Source organism: Ornithorhynchus anatinus, chromosome X2 (genome assembly GCF_004115215.2).
Source record: "Ornithorhynchus anatinus isolate Pmale09 chromosome X2, mOrnAna1.pri.v4, whole genome shotgun sequence".
NCBI classification, from domain to species: domain Eukaryota; kingdom Metazoa; phylum Chordata; class Mammalia; order Monotremata; family Ornithorhynchidae; genus Ornithorhynchus; species Ornithorhynchus anatinus.
Genome location: NC_041750.1, coordinates 3,379,266 through 3,398,035, shown reverse-complemented (window position 1 = coordinate 3,398,035; position 18,770 = coordinate 3,379,266). Strand labels below are relative to the sequence as shown.

General features: G+C 58.4%; 2 protein-coding genes across 4 annotated transcripts; both read left to right on the top strand.

Moving 5' to 3' along the window:
• Positions 1-210: 210 nt before the first annotated feature.
• Positions 211-7,517, top strand: LOC114807405 (oocyte-specific histone RNA stem-loop-binding protein 2-like). Of its 3 annotated transcripts, none has more exons than XM_029053166.2 (6): positions 211-372; positions 1,506-1,600; positions 1,713-1,817; positions 3,323-3,499; positions 4,317-4,437; positions 6,707-7,517. In XM_029053166.2, exons 2-6 carry the CDS (start codon positions 1,548-1,550, stop codon positions 6,866-6,868), a joined length of 618 nt encoding a protein of 205 aa, XP_028908999.1. In that variant the 5' UTR covers positions 211-372; positions 1,506-1,547; the 3' UTR covers positions 6,869-7,517. The 3 variants fall into 3 exon arrangements, with proteins under 3 accessions (XP_028908999.1, XP_028908997.1, XP_028908998.1); XM_029053164.2 differs by having other exon boundaries at positions 1,487-1,600; XM_029053165.2 differs by having other exon boundaries at positions 1,487-1,600; positions 6,507-6,799.
• A 3,805-nt stretch (positions 7,518-11,322) lies between these two features.
• FAM53C (family with sequence similarity 53 member C) lies at positions 11,323-16,497 on the top strand. The gene is made up of 4 exons (XM_029052469.2): positions 11,323-11,517; positions 11,973-12,030; positions 13,155-13,801; positions 16,179-16,497. Exons 1-4 carry the CDS (start codon positions 11,440-11,442, stop codon positions 16,431-16,433), a joined length of 1,038 nt encoding a protein of 345 aa, XP_028908302.1. The 5' UTR covers positions 11,323-11,439; the 3' UTR covers positions 16,434-16,497.
• Positions 16,498-18,770: the final 2,273 nt, after the last annotated feature.

Sequence of the window (18,770 nt, the reverse complement as noted above, 5' to 3'; positions counted from 1 at the left end):
GGAGCCAGAGCCGGGGGCGCGGGGCGGCGGGCACGAGGAGCGGCTCCCCCCTCCCCCCGGGAGGCGGGGCTGAGGGAGGGATCGACGCTCATTGGTCAAATCCGCCCCCCTCGCTGGGGATCCGCGAGGACGATTGGCTCAGCCACCTGCCAATCATCGAGCTGGCCTTCCCTTCGCCCTCTTCCCGGGGAAATTTAAAGCCCCAATGGGGGGCCACCTGTTCGCGTTGTAGGAGATGTGGGGGGCGTTTTGGTGTCTCTGGGGGTGGGATTTTTGTGTTTTTATTATTATTATTTTTTCCTCTTCCTTAGAGTGTGTTTTGTGATGTTGCTGCTTCAAGGTCCTGGAGTTATGGATGATTAGGGGAGACAGGTGGGTGTGTTCAGTCGCTTTTTGAGTAAGGAGCCTAGCTCAATAATAAGGAAAGCATCAATCAAGGTCTTATTGATCATAATAATTACGATATTTAAGTGCTTGTTATGTGTCAGGCACTGTACTAAGCGCTGGGGTGGATGCAAGCCAAGTGGGTTGGAAGTATCAATCAAGGCCTTATTGAATAATAATAATTATGGTATTTGTTAAGCGCTTATTATGTATCAGGCACTGTACTAAGCGCTGGGGTGGCTGCAAGCCAAATGGGTTGGATGCATCAATCAAGGCCTTATTGAATAATAATTATTATGGTATTTGTTAAGCGCTTATTATGTATCAGGCACTGTACTAAGCGCTGGGGTGGCTGCAAGCCAAGTGGGTTGGAAGCATCAATCAAGGCTTTATTGAATAATAATTATGGTATTTGTTAAGTGCTTATTATGTATCAGGCACTGTACTAAGTGTTGGGGTAGATGCAAGCCAAGTGGGTTGGAAGCATCAACCAAGACTTTATTGAATAATAAGGATTACGGTATTTAAGTGCTTACTATGTGTCAGGTGCTGGTAGTAAGCACTGGGGTGGATATTGTGTTGGACACAGTCCTTGTCCCGTATAGGGCTCCTAGCCTTATTCCCCATTTTTCAGTTAAGGTAACAGAGGCGCAGAGAAGTGAAGAGACTTGCCCAAGGTTAGACAAGTGGTGGAGCTGGGATTAGAACCTGTGGATCTTTTGAGTGCTCTATCCATTGAGAAATGAGGAAGTCAAGTAACTTGATCAAGGTCACACACCTGGCAAGTGGCAGGACTAGGATTAGAACCCTGATCTCCTGACTCCCAGGCCTGTGTTGTTTTTCTTTTTTCCAAAAGGCCACCCTGTTTCTCCCTAAACAGACTCAAGGGCGATAAGGGGTGTCACCCAATGATAATTAACCTTCTGTGTTTAATTGCTCTTTTTGGAGCATCTGAAGTTACACTCATCACCTCCTTTGACCCTGGAAAAAATTTCACTTGGTTTTTTTGGTGAATAGGTGTTAAGCAGCTGCTTATTGGAGGGCAAACTGGTCTAAATGCATCAACCCAGCACCCACTAAATGGTGCTTCTTTCATTAATAGATCCTGTATTTCCTGTCAGGGAAAACTCTGGCCTCGAGCAACCTCTATCTCCGGCATAAAGATGATCAGTGTGGGAGTTGGCACAGAGCCGATCCGCCAGGGCTTTGGCCCCAGGTGAGTTATGCTGGGAACTGGAGGAGCGGGTGGAGGAGGAGGCCAGGGAGGGCATGGAGGAGGCCATGGACATCCCCTCTACCTGTGATGCCAATGATCTGCTTCTCCACAGGTGGGAAGTGGAGACCGATGAGGTCGTTCTGCGTCGCCGGCAGAAGCAGATCGACTATGGGAAGTGTACGGTTGGCTACCAACGCTTCCTGCAGCAGGTCCCCAAGTAAGAGGGGTGCCTGGAGTGGGGTGGACGAGGAGGCGGGGGTCTGTGGGGTCTCCTCATCAATCAGTGGGGCTTACCGAGTGCAGAACGCTTTCACTTCTCTCTGAGAAGAAATACTTGAATCAGTTGGGTTGAATGCTTATTGAACTAAGCACTTGGGAAAGTAATAATTATAAGGGTATTTATTGAGTACTTACTGTGCAGAGCACTGTACTAAATGCTTGGGAAAGCATAATAATTATGGTATAGAAGTGCTTACTATGGGGCGAGGACTGTTCTGAGTCTTTATAATGATGATTGTGGTGTTTAAGTGCTCACTGTGCTAAATGCTGGGGTAGAGACGAGATAAATGGGTCGGACACAGTCCCTGTCCCACACAGGGCTCACATTTTTAATCCCCATTTTATAGATGAGGTAACTGAGCCCCAGAGAAGTGAAGCGACTTCCCCAAGGTCACACAGCAGACAAGTGGTGGAGCCGGAATTAGAACCCAGGTCCTCTGACTCCCAGGCCTGTGCTCTTTGCCACTAGGCCGTGCTGCTTCTGGTATTTATTGAGCACTTATGCTGTGTGCCGAGCACTTTACTGAGTGTTTGGGGAAAATAATAATAATTACGGTATTAAGTGTCTGTGTCAAGTACTGTTCTATGTATCAGTGATATTTATTGAGTGTTACCGTTTGCAAAGCACCGAATTAAACTCTCGAGAGAGCACAGTGTAACAGAGTTGGAAGACCCATCTCCTGTCCACAAGGAGCTTGCTGTCTAAATCAATAAACTATGGCTATGTACATAAGTGGTGTGGGCCAAGGAGGGATGGGGGGGAGATCAAGTACTCAAAGAATACAATATAATAGACTATGGCCGATCATAGTCGACTGGGGTCGACTCAATCCCTGACCTAAAGGAGATTACAGTCTACTAGAAGCAATGTAGCTTAGTGGTTAGGGCTTGGAACACCCTCCTTCCTCAGATCCAACAGACAACGACTCTTCTCCCCTTCAAAGCCTTATTGAAGGCCCATCTCCTCCAAGAGACCTTCCCTCATTAAGCCCCCCTTTCCTCTTTTCCCACTCCCTTCTGGTGTCACCCTGACCTGCTCCATTTGTTCATCCCCGCTCTCAACCCCACACCACTTATGTCCGTAGCTGTCATTTATTTCTATTAATGTCTCCCTCCCCATTTAGACTGTAACCACGATGTGGGCAGGGAATGTGTCGTTTATTGTTGTATTGTACTCCCCCAAGTGCTGAGTACAGAGCTCTGCCCACTAAACGCTCAAGAAATACAATTAATCATAATAAGGACCTGTGTTCTAACCCCGGCTCTGGCACTTGCCTGCCGTGTGACCTTGGGCAAGTCACTTCACTGTGCCTTAATGACCTCCCCTGTAAAACGGGGATGAAGAGAGTGAGCCCCAGGTGGGACAGGGACGGTGTCCAACCCGATCAACTGGCACCCGTCTGCCCTCCGAGCCCCGGGGCCGAAATCGCGTTTCGTTCCCAGGAGAGCTCGGCAGCCGGGGCTCCACCCGGGCACCCCCAACAAGCATCGGAGGTACAGTCGTCGCTCCTGGGACGCCCAGATCAGGCGGTGGAGACGGGCCTTACACGCCTGGGACCCCCCTGACCCGTCACACCTGCTGGACCCGGACCCCCTGTGGGCTGTTTGCCTCGGGCTCCCGTGAGTTGTGGGGCTTCAGCCAGTCCACCGTATTTATTGAGCGGTTACTTTGTGCAGAACGCTGTACCGAGCGCTTGGGAGAGCCCAATAGAAGAGAGCTGATAGACCCCTTCCCTGCCCACAACAAGCTTGCAGACATTAATGCAAATAAGTGACGGACACGAGTGCTGTGGGGCTGAGGGAGGGGTGAATCAAGTGTGCAAATCCAGCACAAGGATGACGCAGAAGGGAGCGGGAGAAGAGGAAATGAGGGCTTAGTCGGGGAAGACCTCTTGCTCTTCCCTCCTCCCAGCCTCACGGCACCTATGTCTGTATCTGAAATTTTATTTATTTGTACTGATGTCTGTGTCCCCCCACCCCCAGACCGTAAGCTCGTTACGAGCAGGAAATGTCACCGCTTATTGTTGTACTGTACTTTCCCAAGCGCCTAGTACAGCTCGGCACACAGGAGGCGCTCAATAAATGTAATTGAATGAATGAACGGAGGAGTTGTGCCTTCAACAAGGCTTTGAAGGTGGGGACAGTGATCGTCCGGCGGATACGAAGAGGGAGGGCGTTCCAGGCCATTCGTTCACTCAGTCGTATTCACTGAGCGCTTACTGTGCACAAAGCACTCTACTAAGGCCCGGGGCAGGACCTGGGCGAGAGGTCAGTAGAGCGAGTAGATGCCGTACGGGAACTTAAACTGTCCGGACTGACCTATCCTCACACAAGGCGGGCCACTGGCCAGCCCGGAGAAGAGGGGAGCCTGGGGGAGAGGGAGCCTCGTTTCTGGGTCTCCTCAGCCCCCAGGTTCTCCCCTCTTCCTCTTTGTCAGATGGCAAACAGAGGACCTGTCGGAGGGGACGGATTCGGGCTTTCCGTATGGCCGCTCGGAAGACTGGCTTGGGTTCCAGCCACCCCCGAAGGACCTGACTCTAGACCAACTAGCCGCCCAGGTAATGCAATCAATCGATCAATAGTATTTATTGAGAAGCAGCGTGGCCTAGTGGATAGACCCCGGGCCTGGGGGTCGGAAGGACCTTGCTTCTAATCCCCACTCTGCCGCCCGTCTGTCGCGTGACTTGAGCAAATCACCTAACTTCTCTGCGCCTCAGTTCCCTCATCTGTAAGGTGGGGATTGAAACCATCAGCCCCCTGTGGGACATGGGTTGTGGCCCACCTGATTAGCATGTATCCACCCCAGTGCTTAATACAGTGCCCGGCACATAGTAAGTGCCTCATTGAGCTCATCTGTAAAATGGAGATGAAGACTGTGAGCCTCACGTGGGACAATCTGATCAGCCTGTATCTACCCCAGCGCTTAGAACAGTGCTGTGCACATAGTAAGCACTTAACAAATCACATTATTATTAACAGATACCATAAAAAAAAGACCGAGCGCTTACTGCGTGCAGAGCACTGGGCTAAGCGCTCGAGTGAGTACGACACAGTTGGCAGGCACGTTCCTTGCTCACGACAAGCTTACAGGTCTAGAGAAGGGGATGGATAGTAATATAAATAAATACTTTACAGATCCGTACTTAAGTGCTGAGGGGTGGGCTGAATACCAGAGACTCCAAGGGGACAGATACAAACCCAGAACGACGCAGAAGGGAGAGGAAATCTGGGAAGAGAAAGCTTAATCAAGGAAGGCCTCTTGGAAGCTGCATGGAAATCGCTGGGGGCTTTCTGGGTGACAGGCAGTTTGTGGGTGTGGATCTTAAAATAACAGGGCCAGGAACCCTCAGGATGACAGAGGGCTTAAACGGAGGAATAGGAGACACCTGGATGCGCAGCTAGAACCTGTCGTCTTTGCTTCAAGGCACCTTTAATTTAATGAGGCCTTGCAGATATGGTTAGAAGCAACAACCTGATAACATTTTCCTGGCCTGTAAGACCTCTATGGGGACTTCCCTAGCTTTCAGTTGTCAGGGAGTGAGTTTTCTTTCAGACTGCTGTGGTGGACCAGGGTGCCTTTTTATTCTTATTTATTTTTTTTAATGGTATCTAAAGGCTTACTGTGTGTGCCAGGCACTCGACCAGCTAATCAGGTTGGGCCCACCCATGTCCCACATGGATCGCCCAGTTTTCATCCCCATTTTACAAATGAGGGAACTGAGGCACCAGAGTTAAGTGAGTACCCCAAGGTCACACAGCAGACAAGTGGCTGAGGAGGGATTAGAACCCAGGTCCTCCTGGCCCCCGAACCCAGCTCGGGGAGGTGGAGGATAAGGGAAGAGAGGCTGAATCCAAAAAGAGACCGCCCCTCGGCCCCTTCACGTGACATCCTGCTTCTGGTACAAGGGAGTTTCGCGTGTCTCGGAGAGTAGAGGCCCCAGGGAAATGTAATCAGCTCCCTTCCCTGTCCAATTTGGTTTAACACCTACATCTCCAAGGGGATGAAATGAGATTGGGCGGCCTCCCTAAGTTCAGTCGTATTTATTGAACGCTTACTGTGTGCAGAGCACTGTACTAAGCACTTGGGAGAGTACCCTACAACAAACAACCGACACGTTCCCTGCCCACAACGTGCTGACAGTCGAGGGGGAGACGTTAATATAAATTAGATGTGTACGTGAGTGCTGTGGGGCTGGGAAGGGGGATGAATAAAGGGAAACGAAGGGATTGGGAGAAGTGGAAAGGAGGGTTTAGGGAAGGCCTCGTGGAAGAGCCGTGCCTTCGATAAGGCTTTGAAGTGAGGGTCCCTCGGATTCGAGGAGGGGAGGGTGTTCCAGGACGTGGGCGAGGGGTCGGTGGCGAGGTAGAGGAGATGGAGGAACAGTGAGAAGGTTGGCATTAGAGTGAGAACGCCGGTTTAATCGTCAAGGGAATTTAAATGCGATCGAGCGGCCTTCCTCAATTCAGTCGTATCGATGGAGCACTCACCGTGTGCAGGGCACTGTACTAAGCGGTTGGGCGAGTACAACGGAACAATAAACTGACACACTCCCGGCTCACGACGAGCTCCCTGCCCCTCTCCTCCTCTCCCTTCCCCACCGATGTTGTTTCTCCTGCTCTCTTTCAGCTTGATGGACTACTGCCTCCTGTTCCCCTCTTTCCCTGGCTGGAACAGGCTACCCCTTTCCAGTGGATGCCCCCTCGGAGGGTCCCCGGCTCTGAGCCGGGCTCCCGGCCGAAACTCGAGGGGTTCGGACCTGTAGCCGAATAGATCGCTGCTCGATCCGGGACCCCTCCGTGTCCCACCTGGCCCTTCTTTTTTTCCAGGAGGAAAAGAGGCGACCCCTCTCTCCGCTCCCGTTCCCTCCCCCTTGGGGACTCGAGGACCGAATTCTGCCCGGCCCTGGCGGCCGTCTCTGCCGTTGCTGTACGGGGCGTTCCTCGGCTTGGCTCGCGTCGAGGTTGGGACGGAGACACCCCCACTTTTGATCGCCGCCCCCTCCTACACCCAACTGGATGGGGGACCACAGACCCCCCTCCAGCTCCTTCAGTGATGCACAACCTAGAGCCGCCGCACCCCGATCCGGAGGGAAATACAGGGGCTTTGATCTCATTCTCTGAGGTCCCAATTCATCCCCGACCTCGGGAGGTGTTGCCCGCAGGGTGCTGGTGAGCATGATGATGTCATAAGAAACGGATGACATCATCGTTACCCCAAGAGAGAAGGGGGTGGCTAGTGGAAGGAGTGGGCCGGGAGGGCTGGAAAGGATGGGAGGGAAAAAGGACCAGCCGGATCCTCTCTCCTCGAGTGATGAAGTCAGAGCATCTCTAGGGGACCAAGAGCAGGCCCCGGGTTGGGACCCGGGGACTACATTTCCCAGAATCCCTCAGTGTGGGCGCTAGTTTCGCCTCAGGAAGATGGGGGGCGGTTCAGAAGGGTTTGGGGGCGACTGGAGGCCCGAGCCCTTCTGGCGACCGACGAGGGCGACCTCCCCTTCGACCCCATCGCGTTATCCCGTCAATGTCCCCGTGAGGCAGGGAAAAAGGGTCGCGGGGGGCGTCGAGCTTGTTTACCTCCCCCCCCCTCCCGCCTGGAACTTGGTTCCGCCCCCTCCAGCTGGGCCCGTCCATTTCCCTTTTCGGGGGCGGGGGGGGTCGAGGCCAACGACGAGTCTCCGGTTGGTCTCCGGGGAGGGTCCGACGCCGGGGTCGGATGTCCTCCCGGTCGGTGACCCCCGACGGGGGCGGGACGGGGGGCGTCGGGGATCCGGGAGGGGAGGAGGAAGGGAGGGGAGGGTGGGGTCGGGGGCGGTCCCCCCCGGGAGGCGCTTGGTTGGGTCCGGGGGTATTTAAGGGCGCGGCGGGGCCGGCGGAGCGCTCAGAGCTGCTCCGGCCGCGGGCCCGGGAGCAGCAGCGGGAGGAGGAGGTGCTGCTGCCGCCGCCGCCGCGGTAGGTCGGGGCGGGACCTGCCTGCCCTTTTCCGCCCTTCCCCCCCTTTTCCCACGCGGCTCGGGGAGGGGGTGGGTGCAGACCCCCAGACTGGCGGGGGAGGGGTGGACCTCCCCCTGCTGAGAAACCAGGGGTGGGGATCTCAACCTGTCGCCCCCCCCCCCCCAAACGCACCCCCTCTCTGCTGACCACCCCCCACCTGGGACCCCCTGTTCTCCCACCCCTTCCTCTGCCCCTGTTATGATTTCCCAAGCAGCTCGGCTACCCCCACCTGGGGTGGGCTTGGATCCCCAGCCCCCTTTTCCCCACCCCCCCCTTCCCCTCTCCTGCAGAAAAGAAGCTCATCCAGCCTGGCTGGCTCTCAGCACGATGGTTAGCATCCCACCACCAGGCCCAAGAAGCTGCCCACCTCCCCCTCCCCAGCTCAAAAAAAAAAGCCCCCCGAATCTGGCCCTCCCCCAGCCCGGGCCAGCCCATCCCACCCCACCTCTGCACCTGGAAGGGTCCCCATGTCCCAGAGCAGCCCAGCTTGCCACCCACCCATTCCAGTCGTTTGGCACTGGGAAGTTTGAACTTCTTTGGTGCGGGCCCAGGACTAGCCCCGATCGATCAGTGGTATCTACTGGACGCTCACCGGGGGCCCGACGCTGTCCTGAGCGCCCCGGAGATACGAGCTGGAAGGGGGGAGGGATGGCGGGGGGGGGGGTCCCCCCTCTTAGGCCGGAGCGGAGCTCAGACCGCCTGGGAGCGAGGCCCCTGGTGGACTGGTTTGGCTTCTTTTGTGTCCTGGTTTGATTCCTCATGGCTTCTTTCCCCCAGCCCCCCTCTTTCTGCCTTGCCTATTTTAGGAAGCCGAGTGCGTTGTTGGGTGTGTTGGTCGTTGTCGGTTGCGGGGCCGCGGTGGCAACCGGCCGGGTCCCGCGGACCCGAAAGACCCTGGAGAGGATGGGAAAACTTCGGCCCTTTAATCGGCTCTCGGAGGGCACGGGGAGGATGGAGGTTTTTAGAGATGGACGGGGTCGGGGGGAGATCAAAGTTTTGTTCGTCTGGGGGACGCCGGCCCCGGGCCTTCAAGCTGGCTGTCGGGGCCGGGGGGCGTTGCGGGATTCCTTCTGGGCGAGGGTCTTCCCCGTCCGTCTTAGAAAGCGCCGGAGAACGGAAGGGATCCGGCCTACCTACTGCACCACATTGTCCTCTCCCAAGCGCTCAGTACAGCGCTCGACGCCCGGTCGGTACCACCGATGGATTGATCCGGACCGAAGAGTGGAGGCAGCGGGATAGAAGCGGCGGGCCTGGGAGTCAGAAGACCCGGGTTCTAATTCCGGCCCTGCCGCTTGCCTGCCGGGTGACCGTGGGGGAGACACTTCTCTGTGCCTCGGCTACCTCATCCGTAAAATGGGGTTAAAATACCCTCTCCCTCCCTCTTAGGCTGCCCGGGTGGGCCCGGGACTTACATCCCGTCCGATTGCGTCGTATCCGCCTCAGGGCTGATATTGTTCTCTCCCAGGCGCTCAGTACAGTGTTGAGCACACGGTGAGCGCTCGGTAAATAGGATCGCCTGATGGTACAGTGCTCGGCGCGCAGTAAGCGCTTAACAAATACCCCAGTTGTTATTATTGACCTATACCTTCCGGGACCTTGGGTCTTCACCTGGGGGGGTGTCTTGGTTTTTTTTCCCTCCGGTCCCCCAAGACATCCTTCTGCGGGAGGCTTCTTCCCCCTGGCCAGAGTGAACAGAGAGGTCCACTGCCTTGACGCGAGTCCCACAGCGAGTCAGCGGAGAGAGCGTCCAAAAGCTTCTCCCCAGGCTGACGCGATCATTTCCACACGTGTGCCCATTTGCTTCCGCCATTTTGCCCTGACCCAACTCAAGATCGTGTCCTCCTTAATCCATCTAATGCGGTCAGCAGGGCCCGGGCTATCGTTCAGACTCCACTCCGTCGATACCGAATGAACAATTGAATCCGCGAGAAGGGAATCACAGTGATCCGATTCCAGCAGAAAGGGACCGAAGGGTTTATCTGTCTTCAGTATTGGAGTCCTTACCGCTCAATTCCGTGGCGTGACTTCCTGGAAAGCATATGGGAATAGGAGAAAGGAGTCCTGAGTTCTAATCCCGGATCTGCCAATGGCCTACTGTGTACTGTAGTAATAATAATAATAATAATAATGGTATTGGTAAGGGCTTACTGCGTGCCAGGGCCTGTACTAAGCGCTGGGATAAGGTACAGGATACCCAGGTCAGACACGGTCCGTGACCTGCATGGAGCTCACGGTCCAATTAGGAACGAGAATGGGCCTTGTCTCTCCATTTTACAGATGAAGAAACTGAGGCCCAGAGAGGTTTATCGACTCGTCCGAGGTCAAAAGGCAGGGAAGTGGTGGACCGGGGATTAGAACCCAGGTCCTCTGACTTCCAGGCCCGGGCTCTTTCCACTAGGCCCCGCTGCTTCTCCTAGGCTACGCTCCTCCTTGGGCAAGTCATTTAACTCTTCTGTGCCCCAGTTCCCCCTTCTTTTAGTTCAACCGGTCTCCTCAGTTTCAGTGCCCTACTGGATATTAATCCTTGTGAGAGTCCAATATAGTGTTTCAGGTTCCTCCTCTTTAAAGTTGGGATAAGAAGTCCTGTAGATTGGAAGCTCCTCATGGGCAGGGAATGTGTTTCTCCTGGGGGGCTGGGGGTCAGAGACAAGGTAATTGGGGTGGGCTCCCAGTCTTCAACCTCATTTTAGAGACGAGGGAACTATAGAGAATAATAATAACAATGATGGCATTTGTTAAGCTCTCACTCTGTGCCGAGCGCTGTTCTAAGCGCTGGGGTAGATACGAGGTAATCAGGTTGTGAGCCCCCCGGCGGGAGAGGGACCGTCTCCGACCTACTAAACTTGTACGTACCCCAGCGCTCGGGGCAGTGTTTGACGGCGTCGTAAGCAGGAAGCAGCAGGGTGTAACGCATAGATCCCGGGCCTGGGAGTCAGAAGGTCGTGAGTTCTACTCCCGGCTCCGCCACTTGTCTCCTGGGTGACCTTGGGCCAGTCACTTCACTTCTCTGGGCCTCAGTTCCCCCGTCTGGAAAACGGGACCGAGTCCCATGTGGGACAGGGGCTGTGTCCGACCTGATTAGCTTGTATCAACTCTAGTGCTTACTACAGTCACCGACACGTAAGAGCTTAACAGATGCCATTATTATTATTATTATTATTATTAAATGGGGATAGGTATTCTTTTTCTTCTTATTATTATATTACAATATATATAATAGTATCTTATTATAAGACATTATTCTTGTTAGTTAGTACCATTAAAAAAATCAGTGCCGTCGGTTGAACTCTCGATCGATCGAAGCTTCAGTTCTGACCCCATGGGGGTCCCCCCCCTTCCGCACCGCAACCCGACCGATCCCGAAAATCGGTCGGGCCGGGCTCCCCTTCTAACCGGGGCGGGGGCGGGAGAGGGGGCGGGGGGCCCCCTGTGAGTTCCCCAGGCCCCTCAGGGATGGCTCACGGGGGCCGTCCGGCCGTAGGACCCGGGCCCGGGCTGACCGGGGCGTGAGGTCCGTCCGGCCGCAGCGCCGGCCCCCCGCCGGCCCCGCCCTCCGCCCGGACCGCACCATGATCACCCTGATCACCGAGCAGCTCCAGAATCAGAGCCTGGAGGAGCTGACGTGCCCACCCTTCAGCATCAGCCTGGTGAGATGGCCGCCCGCCCCCGCCCCCGGGGACCCCGGTGTCACTTTCTGCACGCGAGGGGACCTGGGATCCCCTCCGCCTTGTGGGATACGCGGCGGAACGGGGATAGGGCCGGGATTCGCACCCGGGGTCCCGGCCCCCCAGCCCAACGCTCCCGCCCCCGGGCCTCGCCGGGACCTCCCGACCAGCGTCCGGGGACAGAGGGTCCCGGCCGTCCCGTGGGGTGACGCCCCACCTGCCCGGGCGGGTGGGCCTCTGGTCTCCCCTTGTACATCCAGAGGGCCTGCGTGACCACTGCCGCCATCCCCCTTGGCCGCCGTTCCCCGTCCCTCCCGGGTGGGTGTCCGCCCCGGGGTGGGGAGGGGGGTCCCGCCCGGCTCGTGGTCCCTCGGGGCGTGAGGGGGGTCCATCTAGGTCGGGGGCTCCCCGGCCTGCAATTCTTCTCCCTCCCCCAGGCGTTACCCGACCATGCGGACGTCTCCAGCTGTGCCCGCCCGTTCCAGCTCGTGTCCGGTAAGACGGCATCCTGCGCACGCGTGCACACGTGTCAACGTGCATATGCAGCCCCACGCACGTGGGGAGAGGTGGAGGCATCGCGTACCAGAAAGGCGCCCCGCCTGATTAGGTGGAAGGGAAGGAGGTGTCCACCCTGCCCCCACCTTGCCAGGCCGGTGGGCCGTGAGCCAGATAGAGAGGAGAAGCAGCACGTCCTAGGGGGTGGAGCCCGGGCCTGGGAATCAGAAGGACCTGGGTTCCAATCCCGGCCCCCGCCACTCTGCTGCTCGGTGACCTTGGACAAGTCACTTTGGTGGGCCTCGGGTTCCTCCTCTGTGAGATGGAGTTGAAGACCACGAGCGTGGCCGAGTGGAAAGAGCCCGGGCTTGGGAGTAAGAGGTCGTGGGTTCTAATCCCCACCCTGCCCTTTATCAGCTGGGTGATTCTGGGCGAGGCACTTCACTTCCCGGTGCCTCAGTTACCTCATCTGTAAAACGGGGATTGAGACTGAGAGCCCCACGTGGGACATGGGCCGTGTCCAACCCGATTAGCTTGTATCTCCCGCAGTGCTTAGAACGGTGCCCGGCACTTAGTAAGCACTTAACAAATACCATTAAAAAGAAAAAGAGATAGAGGGATTTCATTCATCGATTCATTCATTCAGTTGCGTTTATTGAGTGCTTCAAGTGTGCCGAGCACTGTACTAAATGCTTGGCAAGCACAATAGAGAGAGGCAGTTCCTACCTACAACGGGGATACAGTCTAGAGGGGAGAGACGGACATGGAAACGAGTGAACGGACATCCGTATAAATAAGTAGAATTATAGATATGTATGTATATAAGCAGCATAGCCTAGTGGCAACAGCCCGAGTCAGAGGTCGTGGGTTCTAATCCCGGCTCCGCCACTCGTCTGCCGCGCGGTCCTGGGCAAGCCGCTTTGCTTCTCTGGGCCTCGGCGCCCTCATCTGTAAAAGGGGGATGGAGACTGCGAGCCCCGCGGGGGGCAACCCGCTGACCTCGTGTCAAACCCAGAGCTTAGTACAGAGCTTGGCAGATAGTGAGCGCTTAACAAATACCATCCATTAGGGTTCTGAGCGTCGTGGGGCCCTTGTAACGGCCGTTGTTTTCCTGTGTCTTGCAGAGGGCGCTTCCTGGCTGGGCCTGGGCCTGGGCTCGCCCCAGCAGCCGCATTGCCACCGGCCCGCTCCGCCCGGCCTGAGCCTGCCCCGGCCTCCGGACCCGCCGCCCGCCCCAGAGCCCCCCGGCCCCCCGCCGGCCCCGGCGCCCCCGTCCAAGAGGCACTGCCGCTCGCTGTCCATGCCCGTGGACCTGTCCCGCTGGCGGCCCCTGTGGCGCCCGGCCCCCTCCAAACTCTGGGCCCCCGTCAAGCGGCGGGGCGGGGGCGGGCCCGGGGGCGGCCCCCAGCCGCAGCACCAGAGCCCCCCGAAGCGCGGGTCCAGCCTCAGGTTCCTCCCGGCCGCCCGGGCCTGCAGCCCGCCCTTCTTCAGCCTGGCCCTGGGCCGGGGGTCCCCCGCGGCCGGCCGCCCGGGCCCGCCCGGCCCGCAACGCCGCCTGTCGCTGTCGCCGGGCCCGGCGGGGGGCCGCCGCCCGCCCTCGGCCCGCAGCTCGCCGTCGCGCTCGCCGGGGCCGGCCCGCCGGGCCCGCGCCCTCCCCCGCAGCCGCTCGCAGCCCTGCGACCTGGACGCCCGCCGGGGCGCGGTCAAGCGGCCGCACGACGACGACCCCCGTCGCCAGAGGCCCTCTCTGGACTTCGACAAGATGAACCAGGTGGGCCCGGGGCGACCCCTGACCCCCGCGGGCGGCCCCGGACGGGGTGGGGGCGGGCCCGGCCAGATTCATCCCCCCCGCCCCCGACTCTCCCCTTTAGCGGTAATAATCGTGGTCTTTGTTAAGCGCTTTCTACGGGCCGGGCGCTGTACTGAACGCTGGGCTCGATCCAAGCTAGTCAACTCAATAATCATAATGATAGTAGTAATCGTAACTGTGGAATTTAAGTGCTTACTATGTCCCGGGCACTGTATTAAGCTCTGGGTTAGATACAAGCTCTTCAGCTTGACAATCATAGTAATAATAATAGTAATAGAGGTTTTTGTTTAGTGCTTAGTGTGCGCCAGAGCGCTGTACTAAGCACTGGGGGAGATACCAGCTAATCAGCTTAATATTGACGATGATAATAATAATAATAATTGTGGTATTTAAGCACTTACTATGTGCCAGGCATTGAATCAAGTGCTGGGAGAGATACCAGCTAATCAGCTTAATAATAATAATTGTGGTATTGGGTAAGCGCTTACTAGGTTCCAGGCACTAAACTAAGCTCTGGGATGGATGGAAGCAAATGGGGTTGGACACAGTCCCTGTCCCACATGGGGCTCACAGTCTCAATCCCCATTTTCCAGATGAGGTCACCGAGGCCCAGAGAAGTGAAGTGTCTTGTCCAAGGTCACCCAGCAGAAATGTGGCCTAGCCGGGATTAGAACCCAAGTCCTTCTGACTCCCAGGCTCATGCTCTTTCCAGTAGGCCTTGCTGCTTATTTACTGAGCGAAATGGGTGCAGGACAACCTATGGAGCATTTGAGAAAGTTCATCAGAAGCACGAACCACATTCCCTGACCTCCCAGAGCTTCCACCGTGCCCCCTGTGAGGATGTTTATTGAGCATCTTCGAGGCACTTTACTGAGCACTTGGAAAAGTACAAGAACTAGGGCCTGGGAGTCAGAAGACCCGGGTTCTAATCCCGCTTCTGCTACTTGTCGGCTGGGCGACCTCGGGCAAGTCACTTCACTGGGCCTCGATTTCCTCATCTGTAAAATGAGGATGAAGACCGTGAATCTCACGAGGAACCGGATTAGCTTCTATCCCCCCCAGCGTTTAGTACAGTGCTTGGCACGTGGTAAGCCTATACCATCCAGAAAGATAAGACAGAGTTGGCTCGACAACTGGATAAACCAACCCAAGTAATAGCTGTGGGTCGGGCTGTGATGTGACTGGGATTTGGGGGGCTGTTGGGGATGGCTCATTATGGGGGTGGGATTTTAGAAGCGCTCCGATGTTGGGATAGGTTGTCATTTCCCGGATTTGGGGGTGCTCTCTTGCTTCAGATATCCAGCTTCGACCGCCAGCTCCTATAAGGGGTAAAAATCCATCCTTCCCCTAGCACGGGGGACAGACCGGAAGTTAAAAAGAAGCACCTGGTTTATCCGCTTCTACCAATTAATTGTATTTATCGAGTGCTTACTGTGTGCTTACTATTTGCGCGTATTAACGTCTCCCCCTCTAGACTCGTTGTGGGCAGGGAACGTGTCTGCTAATTCTGTCATCCTCTCCCGAGCGCTTACTTAGTACGGCGCTCTGCACGTAGCAAGCGCTCAATAAATAACTTCGATTGGCAGAGCACCGTTCTCGGCACCTGGGAGAGACACGAGCCCGGTGCTCAAGGAGCTTCGGCCTGCCGTGTGCAGAGCACTGTACTAAATGCTTGGGAGAATCCGATAGAGTTAAGCAGCTGCGATCCTGGCCCTCGAGGACCTCACAGTCTGTCGCGGGCAGAGCGCTGTACTGAGCACCTGGGGAGAGTCCAGTAGAGTTGGGAGACACGATCCCTGCTTTTGAGGACCTGACGGTCTGCTGTGTGTCGAGCACTGGGTGAGCACCTGAGAGAGTACGGTAGAGTTACACACGATCCCCGCCCCGGAGGAGCCGACAGCCTGCCGTGTGCCGGGCTCTGTACCGAGCAACCGGGAGATGACGGTAGTTAGGAGACGCGATCCCCGTCCTCGGGGAGCTGCCGGTCTGCCGGGGGCCGAGCACTCTACCGAACACCTGGGAGAGTACGGTAGAGTTACGCGACGCAATTTCTGCCCTTGCTGGTTTCCCCTTTGGGGGAAGAAAAAAGAGACTGGAAATTTCTCTGGGCTACGAGGAGGAGCGGCAGGTCCCGTGATGACCCCCTTACCGGTCACTGGCTCCAGCTCGGGACCTTTGACCGCAGTCCTCGAGGATGCTAGGAAGTCGTTGCCCAGTAAGAGGAGGATGGTCACTGCACCCATTCCTCCCGGGGGCGATGGAGCCCAGTGGACCCCCGCCGACGTGGGCCGGGGGGCGGCGGGGGGGACATCCCTAACGCCTCCGTTTCGTTTGCCAGAAGCCGTACTCGGGGGACCGCTGTCTCCCAGGCCAGGAGGATGGCCGGAGCTCCCCGCCCCCGCCGTGGTTCATGGCCTACAGCCCCACCAGCGGCTACGAACGGGGACTGAGCGAGAGCGAGGACGAGGAGGACGAGGAGGAGGAGGAGGAGGAGGAGGGGGCTGTGAGGTGGGACCGGATTCTGCTCCCCAAGCGAACATTTTCCCAGCAGGATTTTGGGGACCTGGACTTGAATCTGATCGAGGAGAACTAGAGTTGGGCCGCTGAAGCCTGGGGGGCAGCAAACTTCATGTCCACGAATAAGGTGATGGGCGGGGTGGGGTTGCCTGAGTGAGTGAAGGTGCTCGGGTTCTGGGCGGCCAGAATCTTCCCAGAGCGCCCCAGGGTGGGCAGGGCCTTCCCAGAGCGCCCTAGCGTGGGCAGGGTCCTCCCAGAGCGCCCCAGGGTGGGCAGGGCCCTCCCAGAGCGCCCCAGGGTGGGCAGGGCCCTCCCAGAGCGCCCCAGGGTGGGCAGCGCCTTCCCAGAGCACCCCAGGGTGGGCAGGGCCTTCCCACAGTGCCCCGGGGTGGGCGGCGCCTTCCCAGAGCGCCCCGGGGAGGGCGGGGTCTTCTCAGAGTGCCCCAGGGCCGGTGGACACCAGCGTCTGGCCTGGAGCCGTTGCCAGAGAGGGGAGGAGGTTGGCAGCGTTTGGGGCAAGCGGCCGTGGTCGAAAACGTGAAACTAGAAACGGGGCGAGGCCGGCGGGCACCGGTATCGGCGGTCGCTGTCGCTGGAGCTGGCACGAGGGCCCCTTCCGACCCGCCCCGGTGCGAGACTTTCCCTTTCTTGGTTGAGGGGAACCGGTTGGGTCGCCGGTTGGGTTCCCCCCCGCACCCCATCCTCTTCTGCCCTTCCCCTCCTCCCCCAGTGGTCGGCTGTGCCTGGTGAGGGCCCGACCCTGAGGTGGGCGAGGGGAGAGTGAGCATCCCCCCAGGTAGGGCAGCGACGCCCACCGAGAGCCGAGGTGCCGAAGAATAGACTGGGGACGGTCAGGGCTCCGGCCCCGAGCCGATCCCTCCCGCTCCGGGGTGGCCAGAGGTGGGACGTGCCAGCCGGGGCCCGGGGGCTCCCCCGGAGGGGCCCCTTGTGGTCCAGTCCCGGGTCTCGGCCCGGGGGAACCGCTTGCGTCGGTGGACTCGGCCCCGGCGGTCCGAGGGTGGGGAGGGGCAGTTCATCGTCTGTCATCCTCGCCCTGCCGACGGCCGATGTCGTCTCCCCACCCCGTCGGTCAGTGATACTTGAGCGCTTACCGTGTGCAGAGCACTGTACTGAGCGCCGAGGAAGGTACGGCGTCGGTCGACGGGATCCCCCACCGCAAGGAGCCGACAGTCCAGCCCCCATCCCATCCCCCCGCGTCCTATCCCTTCCTCTCTCCCCTCCTCCCTCGGGCAGCGGGGGCGGGACCCTGGCAGAGCCGGGAAGAGTCACCCACCAAGCCCCCGGAGGATCACGCGGGAGGCCGAGACCCCCGTGGGCCGCAGCCGGGGGTGGGGTACTCCCCGACCACCTCCCCCTCCCGAGAGGCCACCCGGTGGTTTTTTGGTTTTGGGGTGTTTGTTTTTTCTGTCCCCTGTGGTGTCGGGAGCCCCGAGGACGGGGGGAGGGAAGTCTCGCCAGCAGCCGGGAACGGGGCCGCCGGGCCACACACTCGAACCCGGGGCCCGAGCCCCCCCCCCCCCCCGGCTGGGTCCACGGGACCCCCGCGGAGACTGGGGGACCAGACCGTGCCCTTCGGGACTGTTCGTGGCCTACCCCGCGCAACGGGCTCGACGGCTCCCAGCGGGGCCGGGGGCGGAGGACGAGGCGGGTGGGCGGGCGGGTTTCCCCTAGCCGGCCCCCACCCTGGGCCCACGCGGCCGGACGGCGGCCGGACGGCGGCCGGAGATGGTCTTCCCCCAGCCGGGGCCGGCCGCTTCCGACCGGGGCCCGTGGGCCGGGCCCGTTCCGGCGGAGAGCCCCTCGACAAGGCTCGTGGCGGGCGGCGTCCAAACCTCCGTCCCTCGTCCTTCCCCCACCCTCCCGGCCCGCCCTCCGCGACGCCCCCGCGGGCTCGAATCAGCCCAGGGCCCCGGCGGCTGCGGAGGTCTCTCTCCGTCTAGTGAGAATCGGAAGTTAGGGAAGGCGGGGAGATGGATTTGGTTTTTTGTCTTGTCATATTTGGGGCCCCACCTTGCTCCTCCCCTGCCGTCTTGGCCCTCTATCTTCAGGGCCCTTGGCACTGTGGGAAGTCGCTGCCGTAAAAAGCTTTCAGCTAGCGTCCGTGAGTGACCGTTTCCGACCCCCCCGGGTGTGGCTGCGTGTGTGTACGGGCGCGTGTGTGAGCGTGCGTACGGGGGTGGGGAGGGGAGTTGGTGCATGTTCAGATGGAGCCCCTCAGACAGGTGCTTGTCCATCCATCCGTCTCTCCGGCCCCCCCTCCCTCCCACCCCCGCCTGCTGCCAAAGGCCCATCGGGAATGGGATTTAAAAAAAACAAAACAAACACACAACAAAAAAGGGAGGGGGTGGGGGAAGCGAACACTTTTGGTAAATCTTCTGTTTTCTATTAAAAG

Excerpts from the sequence above, each read along its gene's own strand:
- LOC114807405 (XM_029053164.2), top strand. Across the intron at positions 1,601-1,712 it reads CGCCAGGGCTTTGGCCCCAG|GTGGGAAGTGGAGACCGATG; the intron begins GTGAGTTATGCT and ends GCTTCTCCACAG. Across the intron at positions 4,438-6,706 it reads TAGACCAACTAGCCGCCCAG|GAGGAAAAGAGGCGACCCCT; the intron begins GTAATGCAATCA and ends CTTTTTTTCCAG.
- FAM53C (XM_029052469.2), top strand. The coding sequence starts at position 11,440 with ATGATCACCCTGATCACCGAGCAGCTCCAGAATCAGAGCCTGGAGGAG. Across the intron at positions 11,518-11,972 it reads CACCCTTCAGCATCAGCCTG|GCGTTACCCGACCATGCGGA; the intron begins GTGAGATGGCCG and ends TCCCTCCCCCAG. Across the intron at positions 13,802-16,178 it reads ACTTCGACAAGATGAACCAG|AAGCCGTACTCGGGGGACCG; the intron begins GTGGGCCCGGGG and ends TTCGTTTGCCAG.